The sequence below is a fragment of the Lycorma delicatula genome, chromosome 2, assembly GCF_047948215.1.
Source record: "Lycorma delicatula isolate Av1 chromosome 2, ASM4794821v1, whole genome shotgun sequence".
NCBI classification, from domain to species: Eukaryota; Metazoa; Arthropoda; class Insecta; order Hemiptera; family Fulgoridae; genus Lycorma; species Lycorma delicatula.
In genome coordinates, this window is record NC_134456.1 from 225,692,985 (window position 1) to 225,715,888 (window position 22,904).

A 22,904-nucleotide genomic window follows, 5' to 3' on the forward strand; every position below is an offset into this window, starting at 1 on the left:
TTACTGCTAGGCTAAAGCCTGCAATTCGAAGCAAGCGCCAAGGACTGCTGTCGAAAGGTGTTGTGTTGTTGCATGGTAATGCCTGTCCACATTCTGCTGCTCACACTGCTGAAACGCTCCACAAAGTCAACTTTGAAGTACTGGCTAATCCTCCATATAGTCCTGATCTTGCCACTTCTGACTACTATTTGTTTGGTCCACTCAAAGAGGCATTAAGGGGCCGTTGATTTACCTTGGACGAAACAGTGAAAGAAGCAGTGTATCCCTGGCTCGCAGCTCAACCGAAAACCTTCTTTTATGAGGGCATCAGGAAGCTTGTACAACGATGGACCAAGTGCGTTGAAATGCAAGGGGATTGTGTTGAAAAATGATGTACATGTAAGTTTCCTATTTGTATTGCAATAAAATTTATAACTACATTGCGGATAATAATTGACTTACCCTTGTAGTTTTTCAATCTTTAGCCCTTTGTACAATTACTAAAAGGTTGGTGGCAATGGGTGACTGAGAAAGTTGATTTGGTTGTGTTGATTTTCATCAAATGTGAAATTATTGTTGTTATTATGTGTGTAAATTTTTCTGCTGCACAAAGGAGAGAAAACATGTTTACAACGGAGTGGTTCACCTTTACACAATCATAAATTTGAGTAAATAAGCACATGGTTAGCTACTTTCTGACCTTTATTACGAACATTGCAGTGAAATACAGCTGGATCTCCATTATATATAAAGTAATAGATTTGACAATTTATTTGAATTTCTAAAATTCATTAAAAATAAATTTTTTTATTAAACTTTGATTTTTTTTTTGTTTCTATATAGAATTATTTTGTATATACATTTTCTTTACTCTTTTTGTGTATAGTTAAAAAAGTGTAATCATGAAAGAAAAAGCACATTATCTTAAAAGGTATCTTGATGGAAAAACTTTAATTTTACAAACCATAATTTTTTTACATTTAGACTGTTAATTTGAAGATCTTTAAAAATTGTAGTAAATATGCATAAAAAGTATCGTATTTCTTATCTGTTTCCTTATAGTGTAGTTTAAATTTTCCAAAAGATTGTTAATAAATTAAAAAAAAATTTTTATCATTTATATTTAAGAGAGTTTTTTTTTAAATTTAATTATTTCTAAATTTTTCTGATTATTGGTTTCAGTATGACCACCATTTTAAAAAGAAGGTACTTGAGCTCTCTGTATGATTGGAGAATTTTTTCAAGGAAACAATCTTGTGAATTACACTCTTAGATTTTGTGCATAAGTTTAGAATAATGGGGCAGAAAAAGGGCAGTGAAGAAAAGAAGCATTTCCATTAAAATGAGAGGAACATCTATTATGTGCTAAGAATGAGTACAGTTGCTTTGCATAAGTGTGGAATGCAGTGTTGTCTGTTGTTATTTGGCTGTAGAGCAATATTCACTATTTTTCTTTAGTAGAAAGCCAAGATTACCAGTAATTTTAATCAGAATTCTTTTACGTACTAGTGCTTTTCAATTCCATTATTAATCAAAATTTTGGTACTATGTACAAGAAAATGATTTTGTAATTAGTGTAGTGTTAAGATCCTACAAGATTTCTATTTTGACATTGCAATGTTGGTTAGATTGACAGTTCAGTTTCTTTAATTTCTTCATTCTTTTAAATTAAATTTCCTATATTCACCTTATTTATTGGAAAATCTTTGAAAATATATTCAACTTTCCTTTGATTATCCTACTTTTGCATACTATTACTCTGAGATGATCTTAAACACTGACTGCGTCTACTTAAAAGATCTAAAAGACCTAATGTTGTAGAATATTGAAAAGGCCATTGTTGAACATTTTTATAAGATACTCAATAACACCATATACTAATGCTAAGCATCTAGTAATTTATGTATTTTTTAGTTTTAATTCAGTAGTAAAAAATTGATAGTTTAGCTGATCTTCTGAGAAACATCTTTAATACAGTTATTATATTATTCATTGACAGAATAAAGGAAAAGCCTCTTCAAAATAAAAAAAAAAACTTATTAAGGGGTAAGGCGGTGCAACAGAGAGTTGCAAAATTCACTTGTGTGCGTGTGCATGCATGTATATGTGAATGTGTTCTAGTATACTGATCAGATTTTTCTGTTTGTGTAGAAGGCCTCAAGTTTCTTGTTGATGAAGTGGCGTACCTCTGTCTTTACAATATTTGCCTATGCATTGCTTTTTATATTCTCTGTTTGCAGGTGTTAATAAATGTTGCATACGCACTCATACATGTGGTGAATTACGAGGCTCAGATGTTGGAAAACATATCAGGCTTTGTGGTTGGTTACAGTTTCAAAGAATGAATAAATTTGCTACAATCCGTGATAGTTACGGTACAACTCAGCTTATTATTCCTGATCATGTAAGGAAAAATTATCTGGTACTATTTTGCCATTCATCCGTTATACTAAATTAAGTAATTCAAGTGTTAAAGATATTATTTTTTCCAATTAAAAGAATTATCACTGAATTTTGTAGAAAATAGTTAAACTGTGTCTTAAGTGCTAAGGTACTATTAGTGTTCAGATTTTTTTTGTCTATAAATGTGAATGAACCTGTTATATGATAATTCAGTTGCTTCTAGGATGTTTGCTGCAACTTAATTTAGTTGAAACCTGTAGGTCACTGCACCCTGTTTTTCTGATGTGGTAGTGAATATACAAACTTTATTATAAACCTTTTGTTAATTTTACTTTGAACTCTTTTACCAGATAAAAGTGTTTGTCAATAAAATTAATTCATAATCATCCTTTTTTGTTATCAAATAAAAGTATTTTGTCAATAACTTCTATTCATTGTCATAAAAAAGTGTCAATGATGACCCCCGTCATTATGATGCTAATAATTTCAAAATACAAAGTTTGGAATGATTAATTTTATATTAAATGATTAATTCTTTAATCTTTAACATTGTTATTGTAAAATAATATATTAAGGTTTTATTTCACAATATATTAGCAAGGTATTTTATAAGGTTTTATTTCATTTTACTGCACTATTAATGAAATGACTGTTTTAACTCGTCTATGTGAATTGTGGCAATTTGACGTTGTTTCTAGCAATCATGAGGGATTGAATTTGTTTTTATAATAGATGAGCAGCTATTTGGATAATTAAAAATGATTCTAATTAATTTTAATGGATTAATTAAATTGTATAAATTCATAATTCTATTATAAACTGGCTGACCCCGCAATGCTTTGCCAAAGCTAGATTTGAATATATATATTTATAGATTAAATGAACATAAATGAAAGTTTGATAAAACATTTAAAAACCGAACATTGCAAAAATATTTTTTTTCATGTAACCAAAATATATTCTGAGTATGAGCCAAATTGAAATATAAATGCATTTTTCCATATATCTCAACCCCAGTGCCATCTAGCAGGTCTATTTTTTGCAGATGTATTTCTGTGTAAGTAACACATATTCTGAATATGAGTCCAATCAGACCATAAATATTTTTTTTTTTTAAATATCTTGACCCCAGTGCCACCAAGCGGGTCCATTTTTTGCAAAAAATATTTCTTTTCATGTAACTATTATATATTCTGAATATGAGCCAAATCAGACAATAAATACAATTTTCCCAAATATCTCAAACCTCAGCGCCATCTAGCAGGTACAAACTGATTCAGAAACCTTCGTGGGCATGCGCACAACCAACAATGTTTCATCGCAATTGGATGAATAGTATAGGAACACATATGAGACAAACAAACATTCATTTATATATATATATTTATTTATTTATATATAAGATTATAAAATATTAAAAGTGTTAGTTTAAAATTTCATGTTATGAGTGTACTAATGTATGTTTAAAGTTTAGTTAAAAAATTATATTTAGTATACAATGGAACTTATTGATAACTGTTCTTGTATCTTTTTAAAGTAATACAGATCCTTGATTTATATCCACTTGATCTAAAATTGCTCATAACCAGCATGTAAATGACTGATTCCCCTAAATACTAAATGTAGTTCATTGTTTCCATAAAAAAAAGGGATATTATTGTCTATTTTTGTATTCTTGGAATAATGCTACAAGTTTTATACCCTTCATCGACCCAAAACTTACCCCTTCAATCTTACAGAATGCTCTTGCATTCATTCTACAATAAATTGTGTACCCCAGGTTTTTTTAATATAATGCATTTTTAATTTTGGGATATAACATGTTAAAATTATCCATTAATTATGCTGTTTGACCTGCCCAGAAAAGTTCTTTTACATATATATATATATATATCTTAATTTTTTAGTTAAAGATTTTTATTTCTTTGCTTTGCATTATTTTGTGTAGTAATTACATCTAAAATGTATTTTATGTTCATTGTAATTATTAACTTTTGTAAATAAGTTATTGAAAAAAATGTTTTAATTAATTTTATCTTCTTAGGGATGATACGTTTTTTAGTGATTAATTGAAGAAAAAGAAGGAAATTGAAAATCTCTTCATAATTTCCAGAAAAGAGATTACAAAGAAGACAAACACAGAATTTTGAAACCATCTGAAAATTAAACTGTCACGTTCAAATAATACTAATATTGTTAAGAACAAGTACAAGTATGTAATATACAAGGACAAGAACATAAAAGGAGTAAAGTGATACACTGATGCTGTCATTGAAAGTAAGAACTCATGAAAGATCTCATACTTGAAGTGGAATTGAAATTTTGAGAATGGGTTAACTATCAAGTAATCAACTTACATGTTTTTTTAACCAGGTGACTATAGGATAAGCATTATCAGTGTTTTAAACATTAAAGGAACAGTAATTTGGGATTCAATGCGTTGTGTGTCAATTAAGTTTGATTTGATAAATTTAAAAGATCTATTGCATTACACCTTGTACTACTTGATGTATAAATGGAGGTATTTTACCAGCTAAAGGCTGCCATAACACATTAGCTGACGTAACAGAGGCAGGCAGTTATTCAGCATGTTTGACATTCCATGTCAATGAAACAAACTTCTAGTGGAATGTTATGACATTATGGATGTATGCAGGCAAACAAAAAGTATTATGTATCATTTTAAGGACACAAGTGTGATGTTATGATGTATAGAACAATTATGAATCTGATTATTCAGTTGAAATACTGTAATTTAACGTTAAAAATATGCTGCATCTTGCATCTAAATGATGTTAAGAATACAACTTATGATTGGCTGACGAAAGACAATTCTCAAAAAACCAATTAGGACATTGTAGTAGGGGTCTGTTGTACTTCTGGGTGATTTTTTTTATTTTTAATTTTTATTACTTTCACTGATGTTCCTGTCTTGTGCTAATGTTAGATTTGTAAATAAGTATAATAAAAAATGTTTTCTAATTATACATGTTTATGTTTATCTGTTTTTCCACAGTTAATTGATATTGTGGAGGTGTTAGTGAAAACTCCTATAGAAAGTACCATCAGTGTAAAAGGTGTTGTTTGTACTCGCCCTGTAGACCAAGTTAATCCTGTAAGTATTATTTATGCTGCTTTATTTTGTTATTAAAAATATATATGAAAAATATTATATATTAATATATATATATATATAAAATGTTTTATGATTGTTCTATGTTGTAGCAGGAGGGATGGTTACATTAATGTTATTGCTGATCATCATCACCTTATAGCTATTCTGTGACACTAGTATCTAGATTCATGTCTAGTTGAAGTATAATTACTTTTAATTTGAATGTACATTGTTATAAGCTGTTCTCTGCTCATTGGAGTTCAGTATATGGTATTTTTTTGATAATAATTTCCATGAGATTGCTCATACAAGTTCCAATCTTGTGCTGTAATTGGACTTTCAGTCCGTTACAGAAAAATATAATCCTGAAATAATTAAAAAATTATATAGTGCTGACTTAATATAATCAGAAATATTTGTGTCATATTTTAAAGAGGAAATACAATAAAGTTCTGAAAGTGAATTTTCATGGGAGTGAAGTAAAAGTGTTTTATTCCTGAAACTGCCCATTTATATAAATTTTAAAAATGCGTACTGCATTCGCAAAAACCTGTAAGTTAAATTTTGAAGTCTGAGGTTTTTTAAGTATCATAATTTGAAAAAAAATAAATTCATCAATCAAATTGTTAGATTAACATTAACCCTTCGTGGGCGTAAACCTGAATATGAGCTACCTGTACTTTCATTGTAGAGCTTAAACCCATATATGAGTCTCTGAATGTGACCGGCTATTTTTCTTCACATAGTTACTTATAAATTCCAAGAGATGGCAGGAGATGCATTTTGAGACTGGAATTCCTGATACAACATGATTGGAAACCATTTTACTTCGGTTTTCAGATGATTTCAGTGACTGTGCATTATTTTCAAGATGCATGCATTATTTTTTCATGTTTTTTGCTCATTTTTAAGTAATTTGTTTACAAACTACTGTTCCTTCCAAAACTTCATTTTCGGCTTGTTTCGTTTGAATTCATACAAAATTTTCTAGACAAAAATTCAGAGGGAAATGAATAAAAATATTTATAATAATATTATTATTATTATAATAAAACCATATACTATTCCATGCCTAGGCACACTACTTCTTCAAAATTGCTGTTTTTATATTACCATCAACGTTACTACTTTTACTGTTATTATTCAGTGTCTTTTACATGAAAAGAACTCACTGTAAAACATAACCAAAATCTTCACCTATAGTTTGTAAATTCTAGTGCGGTCAGCGAGACTTGTGCCGTTTTCGCATAAACTTTTTCTCATGAGATAATTAAACAGTGTTCCTAAACCAGATTGGTGGCAGAATTCAGCAAAAACACAATGTATGCTGTTTTTATGCATTAATGCGTGTTTTAAGTTACTTTAAATAGTTTTTGCATGAACTTTTTTTTGAAAATGTTTTCTGTCTACAGCCATAAAACATTGCCGCCTGCGAAGGGTTAAAATTAAATTATACAATAATTTAAATGTATTGAGCAGAACTGGATTAATTGACAACTATGTCAGTTTAAACTGTGAATTTTTTATTGCGCTTTTTGTGCGGTTAGTATCATTAGTATTATTTTTACAGGTAAATTAAGGCCTAGTTTTTATCCCATTTGTAATAAGTTTTTAAATTACTTTTCTTTTTTTTAATTTTAAGTAACATAAATTTCTGTTGTCATTAGCCACTAAAAAATTCAAGTAGAATGCAATGAACTGTATCCAGCATTCCTAACTTTGGTGATCTGTGGGAACTAGTACTTTGAATGTAGCTTTTGTCATTAGGATTTTACCTGACTACACTCTACAGTTGCCATTATGTTACTCCGTGAGGCATTTAAATTGTTGTAGAACCATTAATATGTAAGATGGATTTCAGGCTTGCCTAGGATGCATAATAAATTTTAATTTATTACATTAACTGTGATATAAATTAAAAAAATTATTGCATTAGTTTCATTTTAATTTAATATCGAAGAATGTTCATTTATAAAAGTGTCAAATGTTTTTCTTTCAGAAAATGTTAACTGGAGAAATAGAAGTAACTGTTGTAGAATTTGAGGTTTTAAATCCTGCAAAACCTAATTTGCCATTTCTCATACGGGATCATAATAAGGTGAGAGTGTCTTTATATATCTTTTTTCTTTTTATATATGAATCTTATGGTTAGTAATAATTACATAAATATATTTTTATTTTTGATCAGTGGAGTCTGTTATAATGTTTTTGGTCCTGTTCTTTGTAGTTTTCTTAATATCTTTTGATTCCTTTTTTATGTTTTATTACTACTAATCTTGTTTTGTATATTAAAATGAGGTTTTCTAACAAATTTAACAGTGTGTAAAATTGTAATAGGGTTAATTCAATAATGTTTTCAGTAAAGTACTAACCGTTTATGTACAATTATTAAAAATTATTTGAATTTTTTGTAACTGACAAAAATAATTTTACTTAAGAATAAAAAATTATTAAAAACAAGCCAATTATATTACAATAATCTAATAGTTCAATAGAAAATGAATGTTAAAACATAATTCAGTCTTAAATATTTAATTTAGAAAACAGGGCCATGATAGAACTAGAATGTGATAGAACTACAGTAGGTGAAGATATTCTTAAAATTGTAACGACCAGTAATGATCACAAGCTTAGAGACCAATGCCACCAATTCATCCATGCCTGATTCATCCTCATCTGAGTAGGAGTGATACAATCTCTCACTCCCCATTCAATGTTCTTTAACTCTTCACCAGCAACTACTGAAGATAAATCTTTAGCGGGCAGCCCGATCTTCATTAAGCCGTGATGCTCTTCAGCTGCTTCAGGTTTCCTTACCAATTTCTAATTATTGTAGGGCATTCTTCAACGTGTGGCTTCATAGGCTTGCCGGCAGACCTTTGCAGTGATTTAGCTAAGCTTTTCTTGGCTTTAAATTGGTTATTGTGACCCATTTTCTTAAGATTGATTCCTGAATGTGGGAAAAATCTGCCTAGCAAAAGTCAAGGACAAGAAAAAAATTATGGTTAGGTAACATAACTAATGATTCTGTGTACTGAACTTTGTTTGATATCAACATAACCTAACATTTACTTCTCTTGCTAACCTCGTATAAGTAATATTAAATATACAAATCATATAGAACTTATTAATAACAAAATTGATATTTAAATTAAATACAAAAATTAAAATACACAATACCAGCAGAAAACAGCAAAAATTGAGTGGCTCCCATTAACACAGAAGTGCTGAAAGATCATTAAATATCTAATAGCATTCCATACTAACACAGGCTGATATTACCAGCCAATGTTTTCTATGTAGGTGAAAGATAGATATATTAAAAAATTCTATTTGTTTATAAGAAAGATCACATCTTAGTATGCTTACGTTATATAGCAATAAATGGTATTATAAAGTATAATGTAAAAATCTTCAAGAATGATTTACTTAATGGATGGGCAAAATTCAAATTGAATACTTTTTTAATTATTACTTTCTAAACATGTATCTTCCTAACGAAAAAAGCCACCAGTAATGACAAGATTCAATAGTGCGTTATTGAACAGCAACATCTATATGTATTTAAATTGCTGTAGCATTTGTATTCTTCTATTATAACTTGAAGTACTTAACGTAAAGATAGAAAAACAATATTGCTAAGTAAATTTGATTCAGTTTGTTTTTAAAAATTAGTAGTTTTCTAAAAGACTCTTTGCTGATTGACAATAGAAGAAAAGTTTCACAATATTCTATTTCCGTTTGGATTATCAAAATTATTTGAGTGTTGTTTTCTGCATTTGCTAGCATTGTCACTCTAACATTTGTAGTTGATGTGTTTTGGAGTATCTCCACACTAAATTTCTATGTTTTCTAGATGCTTAAATATTCTAAAAAAACATGGAGGTATTCAAGCTAATATGAAAAGGAGAGTACATAATTAATGAATAAATAAACACTCTGTCCGATGTAGTATTTAAAAATATAAAATTGTAAAAAAAAGAATCAGAAGGATTAGTTTCAAGAAATTTTATAATTGTTAGAGCAAGAGGGACAAAGTAGAAGAGGTCGTGACAGTAAGGATTGCGAGTGGGAGGAGCTTAACATCGTTATTTATTTGATCATTCCAACTCAGGAAAGTAGTTTTGAGAATGGTGGTACTCCAAAATGTGTCAACATGAATGTTAGGGTGACAGTGCTAGGAAGGGCAGAAAACAGTGCTATTAAGTGCTTGAAAAGTTTGCTTTTAGCATGTATTTCAAACTATTGTTTGTTTATCAATATACTGCTTATAGTAAATGGTAAAAGGGTGTAATGTACTCCAGAGAAATGTTTATTATTCAAGTGTAATTTTACTTATTGATATTAGATTATTACTCTGTAAATAATTACTAATAACATAACAAATATCTGCTATAGCATTTGGTTTTAATTACGATTGATAGTTATGATAGATTATAGCAGTTGTCATGTTATAATAAATTTCATGTTCATTTTTATTCAGATTTCAGTTCTAATTAGACCGTTACAAACACAGGTGTTCTTCTTTAAAGGAGTCCCATCACTCAGAAGTTTATACTGAATGCATATCTTTGTTAAAATGCATATATTGGTGTGAGATGGGTAAAATAATATGGACGATGTTGGTACGACTCGAACCAGAGTGAGGGAAGACTGTTTATTGTCTGCATTTGAGTATTGCCAGTCTTTGTCGAGCATTGGCTTTTGACAGGGTTGCCTAATTGTGTGTTTGTTGAAATGCGGTTAACTGTTGAAGCACGTGTATTGATGATAGAAACTTATTTAGAGATGAAATCTCATGTTGTGTGTTGGCAAAAGATCAGGGAAAAATTTGAAAAGGAAGTACTTGTGAAAAGTGTTATTCAGAAGTTAGTTAAAAGATTTTGTGAAATAGGTTTGGTGTTAGATCAGAGATGCGCCCAACACAATCAGCTTTAATAACAGGTCATAAGATCATACAAGGTTTCAAAACGGCAGTTACAAGATCTCTGCAGAATGTAAGCGGCATTAATCTCTGCAGAATGTAAGCCAGGAAAAGAACATTTTACTAGACTCTGCTCACACTGCAGTAAGGAGAATGCTGAAATGTTTTTACATCAAATGCTGGTTTTCCAGGACCTAACCAATGCAGATTATACGAAAAGGGTTCGCTACTGTCAACGGTTCAAGAACTTCATTAGAGGCAACATTGATCATTTTAGATCAAGTGTTTTGCACAGATGCATAGTTTTTATCTTGGTGGGTATGTTAATAGTCTGAACTACCGGACCTGGGCTGCTGAACATTTTCTTTGAATCTCCCATACGCCCACAAAAAAATAAGAAATGATGTGTGGTTTCAAGGTGATGAATAGTAGAACCCTTGATTTTTTGAAAAAACTTTAGATGCTGTTGTCTACCAAGAAATTGTCCAACAGTTCATAGCTTTACTGCAAGAGGATGAGTGTGCTGGTTGCAACAGGGCAATGTCGCTTGCCATACTTCTTGCTCTACTATGGAGTTGCTGTATGATTTTTTCAGTGAAAGAATCATTTCCAAAGGATTGTGGTCACCAAGATCCCCTGATCTGACTAGTCCAGATTTCTTTCTGTGGGGTTACTTAAAAGAAATTGTTTATAGGAGCAATCTATACACTCTGCAAAAGTTGAAGACAAACATTACCAGTGCCATTCAGGAAATAGGTAGATTAGCCAGGAACATGGTTAAACTTATTGACAACTGTATAGAAATGGAGAAACATCATTTTCAACATCTTCTGTAAACTATTACGTAAGTTATTGCCAATAAAGTAAGTGATGGGGCCTCTTTTAAGTTGAACACAAGTAATTTATTAATTTTTTTTCTGTATGGTTTGTTGTAAGAATATATGTTTATGTTTAACATAATTCTGCTAATTTTAAAATAAAATAATATAAGCTCTTTCTAATTAATCTAAGTAAATAATCATGTTTGGTAGCAATTTTGACTTTTTGCAGGGATATTATGGTAATTCAGTATTGACTGTAATTGTTAACTGGGGGCAAGGTTTTTCCTACATGATTTAAACTCTTTATCTCTTCTGAGTATTCTTGGAGAAATGTCAAATTAAGTAAAAATGTATAGCTCTACAGCAAATAATAAAACCAAAAGAAAATATTATTACTTTGAATACAGATATTGTGAAAAAGGTTTATGACTGAAAAAATGAAATTTTATGACTCAGTGGATATAAATTTTTTAACTTTGTGCTGATACGATAAATATCACTGGTTATTGGGTCCTGTATCTCTACTTAGTTATTTTTTTTTACTGTGTCGCTTTTTATTACTCGCAAATTATCATTTTGTAATTGTTTGTTTGTTTATTATTAACAGCAATATGGTTATTTTTAAGTTAAATATTTTAATGTAATCTTTATATTGTATTTAGTTATAGATTACAAAACTAAAAAAATTACATCATTTAGCAAATTAAAAAATAAAATTTCAAGCAACATTGGAAAAAATACTTGAAATATATTTTTATAAGACATATTCTGTTATAGTTTAAAGATATACTATAAATATTTCTGTAGTTTATTCTTTTTATTGATTTTAAATAAATTGTTGCAAAAATAACCAAAATAACTGTCACTCATACTGTTGATAGCTTCATAAAAATGGTAGAGTAAGTATTGATCGTAAGCCATTAGCTTTATCATAGAAGTACCATTAGTAGTAGTTTATTTAGTTCTAAATTATTACTTACTTTTCTTCATTTTACTGGTTGGAGTCTTTTGTGTCTTGTTTAGTATTAAAGTTTTAATGTGATATTCAGATTGCTGATATCTTGAATTCTCTTATAAATATATATATACAGGGCATTTCATAATGTTCTTAGGAGTTACAAAAATTCAATACAAAAAAAAGTATTTCACTTACCTAAATGAAAGTTGTACAAGGTGATGCAGGGACTCAAACAGTTTTTGTTCAAATCTATAAATATTCAATATGTGCTCCTCTGGTGACACGGCACACATCAACACGAATGTCTAGGTCTTGTCAAACTCGTTCTAACATGTCATTTTCGATTAGAGTTGATTGCATTGATTATGCGATCCTTTAGCTCAGAGATATCGTGCGGCATTGGTGGAATAAACACCTTATCTTTCACGTATCCCCAGAGAAAGAAATCACATGGCATGAGGTCTGGTGATCTTGGTGGCCACAGAATAATGTGTTGCTCTTCTTCAGACGCACGTCCTATCCAGCGCAGAGGTAATGTTGTGTTAAGGTACTGTTGAACCTCGTTATGAAAACGGGCAGGACAACCATCTTGCTGGAAAATGTAGTTGTTGAGTAGCTGAGGCGTAAGCCATAATTGTAACATATCCAGGTATATCATGCCGGTTACTGTGTTTCCATAAAAAAGAACGGCCCATACACTGCCTCACGAGAGATCGCACAGAAAACGTTTACTTTCAGAGAGTCCTGAATGTGTTCCACATAAGCGTGTGGGTTTTCAGTTCCGCAGACTTGCATGTTATGATGGTTTACTTTGCCACTAATATGGAAAGTAGCTTCATTGCTGAAAATTATCTTGTTTACTTCATCTAACAACATCTTTTCCTGTAACTGTAAACAAAAATCGAGCCTAAGTGTTTTATCTCCATCAGAAAGACACTGGATTAATTGAAGACGGTACGGTTTGCATAATAAACGTTTACGGAGAACTCTCCATACTTTTGTTTTCGGAATTCCTAATTCTCTGCCTGCAGCTGCAGTCGATTTTGACGGGCTGCGAATGAAACTTGCACGCACACGTTTGACATTGACTTCTGAGGTTGATGGACGACCAGTTGATCTTTGCTTGCACAAGCAACTGGTTTCACTGAATTGTCACTTGGTGGCTCCTTATGAAATTTCAACCGAAACGCACATTGCACAGAAATTATAATTTCGACAAGTGAAATTGTAACACACAAAATGACTTCTCGCTTCCCGTGGCAGCCATTTTTTCTAGTGTCGACGCCTAGCGAGCAATTGGTTTACTAACTGCCTAGTATACGTGGAAAAAACTATTTGACGTACTCGTTCGTACAGTACTTGTTTTATTCTTATGATTGAAATAGTTTTTTATTAATGAATTTTCGAAACTCCGAAAAACATTATGAAACGCTCTGTATATATATATATATATATATATATATATATATATATATATATAAATCAACCACATTGTTTTTAATAGATCTTTTCTATTATTTATATATATGTTGGTAACTTGGGTTTAAATTGCTTCTACTTTTAATTGTTTGATTATTTCTTTATTCATTTATTAGAGCAAAGATTTACAGCTTCTGACGTTGTAAAGAATTGGTTAATAACTTATCAGTTACTTTTAACAGGCTAAGGAGCATCTTAGATTGAAACATCGTTACCTGGATCTTAGATTTCCTCAGATGCAGAGGAACTTACGTCTCAGATCAAAGTTTATAATGCAGATGCGTGACTTCCTTATTAATCATCGAGAATTTGTTGAAGTGGAAACCCCCACTCTTTTTCGAAGGACTCCTGGTGTAAGTTTTTGTTGGTTTCATTTGTATATTTTAATTAATATAATGTATTTTCTGAGATTTGTTTACCATTTACTTAACTTTACCATTTTCTTACGCTTTGTGTAAGTATATTTAACATTAGCTGAGCATAATGTTCACTTATGTGAACATCTACTAGATGCTTTTATTTTTTCATATCAGAGATTTATGTTGTCAACAGTAGAACACAGCTTTTAATTTTGGAGCCAGCTGGTATTCTTATAAAAACAATACTGGTTATTAATTGTAATAATCGGTGACTATAATTATTTTATTGAGTAGTGTATATGAATTTACTGAAGAAATCTTACTTTATTAATTATAAATGACAAAATTTTTATTTGCGATAAAAATGGACCTCATTATGTAATTCACCATCTTTGTATGGTCTGTGGTGCAGTTAGATTCTAGTTTTTTAATTGTCAAAATGTAAGCAAAAATTATTGTTTTTGAGTTTTGTATGCTACAAAAACTCATAAACCGTTACGCATAAACTGTTTTCAAAAATGCTACTTGAAATCTAAAACTAGATAGTTCATTTTGATTAGGAGAAAGTATAGATAAGAAAATAAGTAAATGTAAAATGAAGAAATAAAGATAATTCAAAATATTAACTGCCAAATAAACAGTATTTAATAAATATTAAACGAGTACTTTTAAATGGTTTTACCTTAATAGAAACGTTTATAATAATGGCCAAAAACTTCATTGTTGAAAAGTGATAGGGAGTAGTATCTAATAGCCTTTTGAATTTTAAATTTATAAAAATCTTTTTGAAAATGTTTTCAGCCATACGAACATTAAACAGTTATCAAATTTGGTTTATGGGAGGGGATATCTCTGATTGATGTAAAATTCAATGCTTTCTTATCTTTTTTGATGTAAATTTTTAACTGTATAATCTATGTAAGAGGTATGCATTAGGTTGTAATGAAAATCTGATTTTGAGGTTACAATGATTTTGATGCTTGTAATGATTGCCAACAGTTGTTGATATCTTTTATTCTAGAATCAATATAAATGTTAAAACATTTGTTTTAAGTATTCTGACCCCAGGGTTTACCTGGGTCCTGGGAGTCCAGGGAGCAGAGCCCAAGCAACTAGTACACACATATATATTAAATGCCAGATCCTTTCTGTATACATGTATGTATAATTTTTCATATGCAATGCAATCCAGTTAGCAGAAAATATGTTTTAAACAACAGTAAAATTGGTTTTAAAATTTAGGGATAATTTTGTTAGTATGAATTTGTTATAAGGGTTGATTGGAAGCAAGTTCTGCTGGATACTCCATTGAGGAAGGAGCCAGTAAAATTAACTCTGAAAGAAAAATTTCAATAATTTGAAAATAAGTTTTCAGTAAATTTATATGTTATCTTGTTGTTAAATGAAAAAAGAAGAATTTCCTCTTTTGTCAAATGTGACATGTGATTGCTATGTTTTAGCTCATGTTGGTCAATGATGAAAATGATTTAAAATGATAAAATCTTTGAATCACAACAAACCCAAAGTTACTGAAAACATAATGACATAAACATAAGTTTTAAATTATTATTTTTAATTTTAACCTCTGAATTATAAGTATTTTATTTTGAAAAAAAAATTAATTTTTTCGTTATAATTATTTTTATGGCTCCCTATTGTGTTTCAAATATAACAATTATGAATATTATTCTATTGTAGTATTATTTACACTACTTTAATCACTTCATAATTGTATTTTACTACTTAGTAGATAGGGTTTTCTATTTTTTAAGAAAACTATCAGCTTTGTTTGTTTGATTAGGAAATAATGTAAATCATAATAATTTAGTTGTAACTGTGTAGTAAGCATAATAATAACATATTTTTAGCTAGAATTAAAAGATAACTAAAATAAAAATTAAAAATGTATTAATGCTTAAGGAATAATGTAAAAATTCTTTAAAAACAAAAATTAATGTTGTACATTTATGGGATGGTCTGTTCCCTGTGACAAGTTCAGATTGCTAAAAGCCAATATAGTTGCTGCTATCAGTGATATAGTATACTGATAGTGATATAGTAACTGGTAAAATCATTGGTTTTAGTTGTGCCCAGTACAGTAATCGTTGTGTGGCCAAAAGAATGATAGTTCTTGAAGATGTTGATTCAGTGCGCTTTAGTATCAATTCAACATGTTGCAGCAGTTCAGAAAACACATTTTAGACGTTGATTAGAAGCCACCGGGTTGGTCTAGTGGTGAACGCCTCTTCCCAAATCAGCTGATTTGGAAGTCGAGAGTTCCAGCGTTCAAGTCCTAGTAAAGCCAGCTATTTTTACACGGACTTGCATACTAGATCGTGGATACCTGTGTTCTTTAGTGGTTGGGTTTCAATTAACCACACATCTCAGGTATGGTCGACCTGAGAATGTACAAGACCACACTTCATTCACACTAACACATCATCCTCTGAAGTATTATCTAAACGGTAGTTACCGGAGGCTAAACAGAAAAAAGAAAGAAAAAGATGTTGATTAGAAGGAGCCACATTTGTTGACTAGATTACAATAAAATAAAATTTAAAAGTTTGGTATATGTTTTAACTGGACCTAGAATTAAGTATTTGTGATAGCTACGTAGTCTATCTTTGTAAAATTTTTATTTTTTTTACAGAACACAATTATTTACTTATATGACTTCATTTAGTGAATTTCACTTCATTTTAGATTTTGGATTTTTATTTTAGCTTTTTATTTTTTAAATGTAATTGTTACTGGATATTTTTATATTAAGTTATATAAAAAATTTTGTATAATTTTAAACTGTAGGTATAGATAATTTTCTTTTTTAAAACATTATTTAGAATGCAATTTGGTATTTTTTCTTAATGGAAGATTATTTTAAGTTTTAAATAGTTTTGTTTCAGTTAAGTTTGTTGAGACTATGTTGTTATTATATCAATATTTTTCATAATTATTTAAATATCAGGAGAATTTGGAAAGTAAGTACTGTTTACAAATGTCTGTGCAGCAGCACTGGGAGCCATAATTTCATGCATCCACATTTGCTTTTTTGTTTTATTGAACTACCATTGCTATTAGGAGAACAAAATCATCTTTGTGTTTTTTCTGTACCTTTAAAATATTTAACTCGATCAAGGCAAGAACATGAAACAGGCTAAAACTGATTATCAACTGTTATTCTGTTATCGTTCAAATACTGTTGTTCTTTAAGTAACAACAGGTATTTTAACCTGATCGCACTTGCTAAAGGTAAAATTGATTTTGTGTATTGCATGAAAAAAATGCCAAGCCAACCTTCTAATACAGAAAATTCCAAATAAAAGGCAAAAAACACCACTCTGAAGAAAGGCTACTGTTCTGCCACTGAGCTTGGTAGATGTATTAATTGTATGGAAGAATTGCAATGAGAGATAGAATGGTAAGAAAATGGGCAAGCAGTTCAGTGAAGAATGTGAAAATACACACTAGTCATATATAGCGGCTGTTCATTGATGATTGGGTTCATTTGATCAAACTTGTTAAGAAAACAGACTAGTTACAATTTTTTCTTTGCATTCCTCTTTTCTGTAATTTAGTGACTTCCATGTGAAATTAATTCAGAACAAAAAATGTGACATGCTTATTGCATAGTTGTGATGCTTTGTGACCGACAATGATAGGTTGTACAATGCTGTTTAAACCTAACAACTTTTTCCATCACTTAAGTGGGAACAAAATGATGAATTCTTATTTATCCTACTGAATGACAAGAGATCTGTGTATGTCTGGCCTAATTTTTATTAGGTTTCTAAAAATAATGTTAACAGATGATACCTTCATGTATTCTGAAACTTGCAGTTTGATGAGTGTAACATTTTTTTAAAGTAGATTACAAGATTTTATTGAACATTTTTGTTTTTAAATTCAAATTAGGTTTATTTCAGTTATTAAAGATTTAGAACTTTGCAATGTTTACATTTTCATAAATGTAATTTATTTTCATTACTTAATATTTCTGTTGTGTATTTTTATTTTTAATACTTGTTTATTTTCTTTATATTACTAAAATATGTTTACTAACATATATAAACTTATTTATGAACTTATATTTTTGTTTGTATATATATATTTTTTTAATTTTTGAATAAAAAAAAATGTACCTATTATGTCAATGTTCTGTATATAAATTGTGGTTAATTTTCTCTTGCTTAGTTGTCTGTTAATTATACAGGATTATAAAGCTTAAATTTAGTAGTATTGTTTTCTTGAAAATGTTACTTAATATTATATTAAAGCTAAAATTTATTGTGCCTCAACTCTGACGTACATTAAGTGTTTATTGCTTATTCTTAATACGTATTTATTATGCCTGCGCTTAATAAGTTTTAATATGCACACAATAATGTTTCGTTAAAAATCTGGTGTTGCTGCCATAATATTAAATTAACCAGGATTTCATCATGGAAGCATCCTTTCATTTAACCATTAGATCTCTTGTTTTTTGTAGTTTGAAATAAATTCTAATGGAAAATTAGATTGCTAAAAGTATTTTAATATGATTCAGTATTTTATTTAGTATAGATATTACTGGAATAAGTTAACATTAATTACATAAAAACTTTGGATGAAGATATGATCACAAAATCTTTTTTTAATAGCTAATAGAAATATATGTTGTCCAAATTGTGAATTAATGGAATTAGAGACTGTGCATAATGGTATGACTTATGAATAAATTATTATAATTTTATTTATTTCCATAAGCAATAGAGTAATTTAGTTGCAAGTTGCATTGAATTTTGTTATTTTTTGTTGCACAGGATATTCATGAACATTTGATAAGGTTTGGTGTACCTTGAATCTATTGTTATTGTGATTGAATTTTACGCGAGAGACTTGGTTGAGATGACTGTTTAGTAGAGCAATTAAACTTTAAAAGTGGCTTGTTTTAAAATAAATTCTTAAATGATTAATTGGAAATATAAAAAGCAATTCAAAGTCTACCTATTAAATATTTTGATTGTTTTGTAGTTGTAAAAAAAATTCTCATAAAGCTATGTTGAAAAAGTCATAACTTGTAAAATTTAAGAACAGTAAATGCTCTGGTATCTGACAGAATGGATTTGCTGGTTGTGAGAATTTCCCGATTACAGAAATTTATGTAACAAGCTATTGAAATAGGTACTACTAACATTTTCTTTGATTCTTTTGCTTGATGATATCACCGCATAACCTTGAAGTTTGTGTGTGGGATATGGAAATTTAGTGTATGAGAAATGCCATGCCTGACCGGGATTCGAACCCAGGATCTCTGGAGAAAAGGCCGAGATAGTACCACTCATGCCGGCCTCCGTGGCGAGAGTTTTCATTTATGTTATATTACATGGGTTCCTGAAAATGCAATGTAAAATTAATGTAATACTGTACATGTAGTAATGTAATACATATAAATAGTCTGACATTAAAACACATTTAAAGGTTAAACAGTTTCATTTAATTTTGATTGAATTTTAGCTACAGTAGGCCTATATTATAAACTACTGTAGTTTAAATAGAATTAAATATGATAATAATGTAAAATTACGATCTTACCCTTCCAGAAAAATACTGGGGCAAATCAACCTATAAAATTCACAAAACATTGAAAACTATGGTTCAGTATTTTAATTAAAATATTGTACAGTAATGCGGTACAGTATATAATCAAAACATTACTTATTGAATTCAGATAAAAACGTGAGCTAAAAAAAATATGGTACACAAGTTTCATACATGTAATTACAATTGAACTATGTTTTTGCACTTCCTTATTACACAAGAATTTACAAATATTGATTTGCCATTAATTGACAGTCGCTTTTGCAGAAAAGATTAATGAAGGAGGTGCAGCTGCAGAATTTCTTGTTCCTAATAGCTTGGCAGCAAAGTTTAACACAGTAGCATTTGCATCTGCAGCACTAGCTAAATTAATCTTTTATCGTGCAATTTTATCTTCATTATCTGAAGATTTGCTGTCATTATTGCATGTTTCCTGTAGAACAGTACTAATCAAATCTTCGCCCACCATCTCCTGTAATGATTCACTTTGTGCATTGGCACCAAACCAGCAATTATGTCATCTTGAGTGAGATCGCTTATAATGTTTGAAGCATTAAGTTCTTCGCAGGTTGACACAATTTCTTGCAATACGTTGTCTTCACTTTCCTTTAAAGAATCTTTGATTAAATTTGTAGACAAGTTTTTCCAAGCAATCTGTAAGGTGCTTTGTTTTGCTGTATTGTAGGCAATGCTATATTGAATATCATGAACTTATGCTATAGGTTTTTAAAAATTCTTTACTTGATCAATTGTGGCAAACAAGTGTTTGAAGCATTTTTTATAATGTCATTTCATATTCTGTATCACAACTTGGTCCATTGGCTGCCATCACATTTGGAGGAAAATAAGAAATGAAATATTACCCAGTTGGAATTCAAGTTCGGTCGGTTGTGTGGTGCAGTTCTTGAGATTAAAACATATTTGCTTCTTCTGCCTTTCCAATTTTTTAAAAATGTTCTTTCACAGAAGGAACAAAGTTATACAGAAACCAATTTTCAAAAATTTCCTTGTTCATCCACGCATTTGCCTGTCCTTTATAATTCCAATTGCAGATGAGGATGTTTGGATTCTACAATGACCGACAACTTCAGATGATGAACACCAGTGGTGTTTGAACAGCACAAAACAGTTATGTGTTGTTCATTTATTTTGAAGTCTTGAGTATTTTTTCATAGTCTCCTGCCAGAGTTTTATTGAAAATGCAAACCTGTTTCATTGGCTTAATACAATAGCGTGCAAATTAATCTGAACACAGATGTTATTTAATAAAGAGTAGTTTTATTTAGAAAACAATCTTTTTTTGTGAATATCTAGTAATTAATATGCCGCCCTCTATTCTTTATCACTTCACGTACATAGTTTGGCATTGATTCAACAGCTGTACTACACATTTTTCTGATTTCTTCGTCATGAAACTATACCGATATTATTGTCTTATGAGATCAATTTTTGTGGTATAATTCATTTTTGAGAGTTTTTTTTTTACTATTGCCTAAAAATTTTAAGTTGGGTTTAAGTCTACGGAGCTGCCTGGCCAAGGGAGCGGTTAAATGTTTCGTTCTTCGAAAAAGTTTTCCACGTTTTTGGCAGTATGGCATGATGCCAAATCGTGTTGGAACACTGTTGTCTTGTGGAAATTTGTTTTGAAGTTGTGTTACAACCTATCATGTATCCTAGATTCATAGATTCATATTTTTATATATCATGCATTACTTCAGAATCTTGATATATCCATAACTTTTCAACATACTATCTACTGGAAGTAATGAAAAGGGCCTTCAAACATGAAACATTTTTTCTGGGGATGTTTCACTGATTGTTGGATATGAGATGGTGATGTATTTTCATCTGATACTTTTTGTAATATATGGAACCCTTTGTTGCTGAACATAAAAATGTGAGTTGTCAGAAACGTAACATTTTTCCAGTCTTTTTTGGTCCAATTAGCATGTGCTTTGGCTTGCAAGAGCCTTTTTTTCACATTGTTGGTGTTAAAAGCTGTGTTTTAGCTGACCAACACGCATTTTGTCCAGCTCCAATGCAGTAACATTCTGTCCAGAACAGTTATCACATGCAGTAACAGTTATCACATGTAAATCTGTTCATTTGGCTGTTAATTCTCAATTTAACATACTCGATAATTTTTGGGTATAGTTTTTTTTATGGCCACATTTGCCTTTAATTTGAGGTGAAAAAGAACCAGTTTCTTTAAATGGTTTTAAAATAGCATTCACTATTTCTAGTCCAACATCACACTCAGAAGCTATTTATCATCATGTCACACTGATATGCCCTGAAAGAGAAACAATTTTTGAATGCTTTCTTGGAGATAACTCCAAAAATAATGGACATAAGTCCATTATTTTAAATTCAAGACACAAAAAACAAAAATATGATTTTGTAATAAAAAATGAATTAAGCTTTCACAAAACACTATTTATAACATGAAAATTGCTAAATAACCAAAGAACAATAATAACATCAAATTATAGATTCAACTTAAACACTGCTTGTGGTCTAGCAGTATAATAATAACATAAAAATGAACAATACATTCCTTGTGTTCAGATTAATTTGCACTTTACTGTATATCTTGTCAGGTGTGAATCTGTGTTCCTTGACTAATAAATTTGCCAAAGGTGTGACTATACTCTTCAGCTTTTTAAAAATCTGATGGTTTGATTTTGCCTGAAATATCCGTCTTTCTTATTTTGATTCTAAATTTAAACTTAAATAACTTCTTTTTTTTTTTTGTAAAATTCTTTTGTTTTTTCCAAAGAATTAGAAATAAATTGATCCAGAAAGTGGAACAACTTTTAATTGTTGGCACTAGATGTACTCGTATAATGCTAAATGTAACTTTTCTGATTTGGGTTTGCCTTTCTGTAGGACAATGATTTCTTATTGATTGTTTTGATTCTGATGCTGTGTAAAATTTAAGAAGTTTTTTTGTTTCTGAATATCGTTATGTGGTAGATGATCCGATACCATGTTCCCCCATTAATCTATTTCTTTTTCTCCTTTATCCAGTTGTTTACAATTGTAGATCTTTCTTTAAGGGTTAATACTACCCTTTTCTTTTTTTAGAGGCTTTCTTTGATTCATTCATCATTTCTTAAAACAAAAGAAAACACTCAAAACTTTAGACTAATTGGCACTATATGTACAGTACTACTGTGTGTATGTAAACTATCGTAAACAAATTAAACTGAACCGTCTACCTAATGCTGAAAAAATTGTAATATATTGAAAATGTTGACACAGTTGAAAAGTAATCAGTAGTATAGAC

General features: G+C 29.9%; 1 protein-coding gene across 3 annotated transcripts in view; it reads left to right on the plus strand.

The window, feature by feature from the left end:
* The window catches only part of LOC142319710 (aspartate--tRNA ligase, mitochondrial-like), a 47,622-nt gene that overhangs the window by 10,169 nt on the left and 14,549 nt on the right, over positions 1-22,904 (plus strand). For all 3 annotated transcript variants that reach the window (XM_075357288.1, XM_075357287.1, XM_075357286.1), the window contains exons 3-6: positions 2,220-2,383; positions 5,399-5,497; positions 7,497-7,595; positions 13,862-14,032. In XM_075357288.1, the coding sequence (XP_075213403.1) occupies positions 2,321-2,383; positions 5,399-5,497; positions 7,497-7,595; positions 13,862-14,032 (432 nt within the window). In that variant the 5' untranslated portion in view covers positions 2,220-2,320. The remainder of the gene's footprint in view (positions 1-2,219; positions 2,384-5,398; positions 5,498-7,496; positions 7,596-13,861; positions 14,033-22,904) is intronic.